The 5692-nt window shown below is 30.2% G+C and overlaps 2 protein-coding genes across 2 annotated transcripts; one reads left to right on the forward strand and one right to left on the reverse strand.

The window, feature by feature from the left end:
* Positions 1–231: 231 nt before the first annotated feature.
* Positions 232–2001, forward strand: LOC105831827. Its single transcript, XM_012672252.3, has 5 exons — positions 232–623; positions 787–992; positions 1091–1482; positions 1559–1727; positions 1837–2001. The coding sequence occupies exons 1-5, from the start codon at positions 482–484 to the stop codon at positions 1930–1932; spliced, it is 1005 nt and encodes a 334-aa protein (XP_012527706.1). The 5' UTR covers positions 232–481; the 3' UTR covers positions 1933–2001.
* Positions 2002–2215: 214 nt separating this feature from the next.
* On the reverse strand, positions 2216–5427 carry LOC105831824 (snurportin-1). Its single transcript, XM_012672249.3, has 6 exons — positions 5275–5427; positions 4232–4497; positions 3360–3687; positions 3087–3275; positions 2627–3010; positions 2216–2507 (listed from the first exon to the last, which is right to left on the reverse strand). Exons 2-6 carry the CDS (start codon positions 4486–4488, stop codon positions 2484–2486), a joined length of 1182 nt encoding a protein of 393 aa, XP_012527703.1. The 5' UTR covers positions 4489–4497; positions 5275–5427; the 3' UTR covers positions 2216–2483.
* Positions 5428–5692: the final 265 nt, after the last annotated feature.

Genomic DNA, 5692 nt, shown 5'->3' on the forward strand with positions numbered 1-5692 from the left:
ATTAATAAATATACATATATATAATATTTTAAAATAATTTTAAATGTAAGAATATCGCTTCATCTATTAAACAGGCAATGGAAATGATGAAAATTATAATTTAGCAAAAAGAAATTGCAAAAACATGTTATGAGCTGAATGAAATGAATGACAATTCATTCATCGAAATATAGCGTGACAACCCATCATATATCTAAGTGCTCCATGCTGCTCTCGCTGCTCCATGCCAGCTGCCCAGCTGCTTCCGCCTTCCGCTGGCAGCCAGCGAGCCGTTGGTCGGGTGCTCCATCTTCGTGACTCCATCTTCATGCAACTTCGCGCCTAAACGCGCTAGAATTCGACGAATGTTTTCAAGCGTTTCGAGATAACTTTGATATTTTAGTGACGTTCGCAGGCAGGCTTGTGTCTACGGTCGAGAAATAGCACGTAGACTACCTCAAATTACTTTTGAACATTCAACGTTCTCGTGTTACTCCGTGAGATGAACCAGTCGGGAAGTACCTCCAGACCGGGCACTGCCACTAGCAACGTAATGTATACCCCGCGCACGCCGCGAATGCGTCAGCGAGAACGATTCAACCTGAGCACCAGGCCAGAGGAGGACATGAACGACGGGCTGGAAGGTACAGCGCGCTTTTTCGCTATCTGTGAAGAACCTTCTCGTTCTTCTAAGATGTAACTTCTGAGATTTTAGTACGTTGATCAACTGTCTAGTTTAAATGTCTAACAACTCTTTACCATCAAGCATTGTATTCTTCTAATTTTATGAATAAATTGACTTTATAGAATTAGTAGGCCAAACATGGAACATTTATGCAGCGTCAGCTCTGTTTGGAATCCAACAAGACGACGTTCACTTCAAACTGTACTCCAAGAAATTAAGAGAAGAGGTTGCAACCACCCTGTTACGTGAAGATGTAGCTTACGATGCAAAGTTTTCCATTATGGATAATTTTATCTCTGGACCAAACACTGAAGATCCAGTAATCAAGGTGTGATAAAAAATAAACAACTTTTTAATTTAATTTCTTATTAAAATGTACTTTAGAATGATAAAATATTAGAGTTTGTTTAAAATATATAATTTCAGATTGAAGTAATAGCTAAAACCAATGATCGTGAGGAAGCTGTCGAGAAATCCATTTATAAAGGGATATTATTATCCTGGAGGATAACACAGTCTGAATCAAATATACAGAACTCTATAAGATTACCTCTTCTACTATGTCGTGGCACTAGCAGCTGTATGGACGCAGTGCACACTATCATTGGTCATATGTTTGATTGTTTGATAGTCACCTTATCAGCTAATGAAGATGACTTGAGCTGGCTGCTTCCAATTATAATCATGGCAACTGACAAAGAAGATCAGCCAATAGTTGATGGTGAAGTACAAATAGAATATACAGTACCAGAATTACCAGTTACAGATACTATTATAATTAAATTTCACACGTCAGACCTAAGGAAGATATTATCAGTGTATGTGTTTAATTGTACAAAAAAATATTCAATATTTTTTGTAGTCTATTTTACAGCGTTAATGATTAATTTGCAGCATTGTCGAAGATCAAGATGATAGAGTTAATGTATCTCTTGACTATAAACACATAGAATTGTTTTATGAAGTTTTGCATAAGCAAATGTTAACGCTAGGAGGTTTGCAGTTAGGATTATGTATGCTCCATAGGATTAATCTGCCTGGAGTAACAATAATGGAAAATAGAGTGAGTTTTAACATTGGTTTTTATTTTTTCTCTCATTTTACATGGAAATTATGATATATTTCCTATTTGGTATATGTGTATGTGTTGTCTATATTTTTTTTTTTTTCAGATGAAAGTGATAAATACAGATATTATGAATAATGTATTGTTATACTTCAGTGACAAAGCTCTTGATATATTTCATACAGTACATATTGATATATAACTTATTTTAATGATAATATATGATTTATCCTTTCGGAGTTTAAATAAAATATTATAATTGTTGCAATAATGTTGTCATCATTATTATAAAAGAAATGGCATAACTTATTTAAAAAATATTTATATTATGTATTTATATTTTCACATATAATTGTACTTTTGTTAATATAATAAAAATATATTTTATTTTTACATTAATCCTAATATTTCAGAAAACAAAAAGTTTTAACTACGTCAGAAGCAACGTAAGTTCATAAATATGTAATGGTTTTTTAACGATAAAATAGAAATCTACTCAAAGGATATAAATTCCTAGGACACAGAACTATAATCCAATTATCAATGATGAAATCTTGTGGCACATCTAACATCCAAGATGATTTGGAATAATCTTATAATATCATAAAGCGTATTTCTTCGTTTTCTCATCCATATGCTCCTTATTCATATACTTCACACACTCCACGTTCGCATATTCCATACATTTTGTGTCCATGTATTCCTCTTCCATACAGTCTTCGTTTGAGATCATTATAACAAATTTTCCTTAATTTAAATGACACCTTCTATTTCCATCTATAAAATTAAAAAAGAATATATAAATGAGAAACTAAATGTACACATGCACAAACATATGCAAAGTTGTTTGATTCATTTTATACACACAATTGTACTATAATTATTAAAAAACTTACAGCATTAGTAACAAACTCAGTTTTATCATTTTTCTTAGTTTTTATTTTATGTTTCTGTACATGATGTTCAAAACTTATATAATCATCTGGTTTTTCATCAAGTGGCGCAGGTACAGATATTCCAAGTACTTCGGATAACATAAAAGGTTTTAACCACGTCACAAGTGGAGTATATCCATAAGTATATAATGCATTGCGATGATAAAATAAAAATCCATCTAAAGGATGTAATTCGCCATCAAGATTTCTCAAAGCTGAATTGAAGTCCGAATTACAATTGATATTTGGTAGAGTTAAAATGGGATATTTATTTGTATCGGTGCATTCTTTAAAATCTGATGTTTCCAATAACTTATTCTTAAGCCAAAATAGCCTAAACTCAGCCTAAAATAACATTGTATGCAAGTACATTTTTATTTTACACACACAAACACACATACATATATGTGACACACATTACCTCGCAATTTGTGAATGGCAAAGTAGTCCAGTACAATATGTCTAATACATAAAAGACTTTTCGACTCTTTACCCATATACCATCTATAGCAGCAGAATGACGCATGTCACTATCAAAATTTCCACCTGGAAGTGCTGAAGGAAAGACACTGTATAGAATGCCTCTTCTAGAATATGATCTTGTTTCACCCTAATTTAAAATAATCATTAAAATTATTATATACATTTGTAACAAAGATACCTTACAAATATATCAGCAAGGATGAGCTAATACCCGGCCTGAGATAAGCCTAACTCGATGTCCTGTTGGACACGGAACCATAATCCAGTTATCAATGAAATCTTGTGGCACATCTAACATCCATTCCGACAACATCATTCGATAAGTTCTGGACTGATTTGGAATAATCCTATAATACTGTGAAGCGCACTTCTTCGTTTTCTCACCCATATGCTTCTTATTCGTATACTTCACACACTCCGCATTCGCATATTCCATACATTCTGTGTCCATGAATTCCTCTTCCACACATTCTTCGTTTTCTGATACAGAATACTGTGGAAATATACCGCGTGCAGCATTAATTGTTTTTTCTCTAAATCTATAAAAATCATAAAATAGCATATTATATTTATATATAAAAGAATTTGTATAAAATGAAAAAAAGCATAAACAAAAAAAAGAAATTTAGAATAACAGAAAAACATGATAGAAGTGAAGAATTAGAAGTAATTAATGTGTAAATAATTATAGCAATAATAGATAATTAGATAGCAAAATAATAAATGTTTTGTTATTTTTTAAAAGAAAGTCATGGTTAAGAGAATTAAGAGAATAAAAACTAATTATTTAATTTCTGATCCTTGTTTTATGTAAATAATTTTTAATAAGTATCATCAAATTAAAATCTTTTTTAACACTTATTAATTTTTTTTTATTCATACAGAACAGTTATTTATATACATATGTTTTATTATTATCTATCAATTTGTTTGCATGGATTTTCTATATGTATATTGCATTGCATGTAACATTATATATGTATACAATGTCATGTGCACATTATTTATATATATTTATAATTTCTTTTAATATAAAAAACACATTTAGTAATAAAACATTCTTACATATAATGTTATACATACTTCTTTTGGTGTTCCAATAACAGTCTACGTCTTTCTTCTTGAGGTGTACTATCATCAGTTTCTAATTTAATATTATATTTTTTTATGCGGTTTTTATAAAATTGCCTACGAACAGTTTCCCTCGTATCACAATCAGTTTCCTTTGTGTCATACTTAGTTGTATTATCACTTATGTTATAGCTTATGTTCTCACTTTTGTCATCACTTTCATTATCGTTTTTCTTATCGTTTATATTATCGCTTAAATATTCTGCCATTTTTACTGTCTACAAAATAATTGAAAGAACAATAATTTCTTAGTTTAATATAAGGATAAATGTAATTTTTTAAAAGAGAATCAATAAGATAATTATTTTTCAAAATATTTGTTAACATATTCTGTGCCACGTGTGTCATCCATCCATGGTTTATGTTGGACTTTCCATCCAGATTGTTTGATATTTACGTGACAAGAAAAACCAATTATTAAATCATTCCTGATATCGTATATAGCATAAAATAAAATACAATATATCATTTCAACAATATGGCTAAAACATGGAAATATTTCAGTACTGTAGAAACGTTACAATTAAGAATGTAAGTACATCATTGCTGGAATGTTGTGTGCTTTATAGAATACATAGGATATGTAATTATGTAATTATGATTTATAATGCATTGGTACTCATTATTAAGCTCTTATTCTTATAATAATAACTTATATTTTTAATCATTAAATATTCGTTTCATATCCTTGACAGGTTTTAATAAACATAAACAAATATCCATGGAATACAAGAACTTACTTAAAATTGGCACAGAATTTTATTAACAGAGTTGTTAGTATTAACAGAAACAAGGTATGAAATAAACATAGAACTAATCACTACAATCACTAAATGAATAAACAAATTACAAATATCTTTTTATATTGCCGATAAGATCATAAATATTATTTGAGAAATATCTGAAATCATGTTTTGATATTTCAAATATTAAGACCATTGATAAAAAGAGTTAAAAATAACATTTTACAATAATTACAATGTAAGTTGCAATACCTTTGGATAAGTAAAATATCTTCAATTGTTGAAATTGTTCAAATTTTTTTATACATGTCCTATATTCTACCAAAAAGAAGACCGAGATGATACCGAGACATCCGAGACTACCGAGAACTGGCTGAGAGACGGCACGATCCGGTTTAGGTTTTAGGTTAGGTGATCCTCGAACGTAATACGCCTACGCCCTCTGTGGATCTTAAAAATTATGCACATGAACTACGTAGCCAATGTGCAGATTTAAGCGGGTAATTCATGTGTGGTTACGTTCCGTGCTATGTGAAAATTTAAATAATTCTTTTTGTGCATACGATTATGTATTTAGTTATGCATATTTTCTTTGTACATACGATTATATAGTTAAACATATTTATCTGGATACCTAGATCCTTATAATCATTATGCAACTGAAATAATT

This window comes from Monomorium pharaonis, chromosome 3 (assembly GCF_013373865.1).
Source record: "Monomorium pharaonis isolate MP-MQ-018 chromosome 3, ASM1337386v2, whole genome shotgun sequence".
Lineage (NCBI taxonomy): Eukaryota > Metazoa > Arthropoda > Insecta > Hymenoptera > Formicidae > Monomorium > Monomorium pharaonis.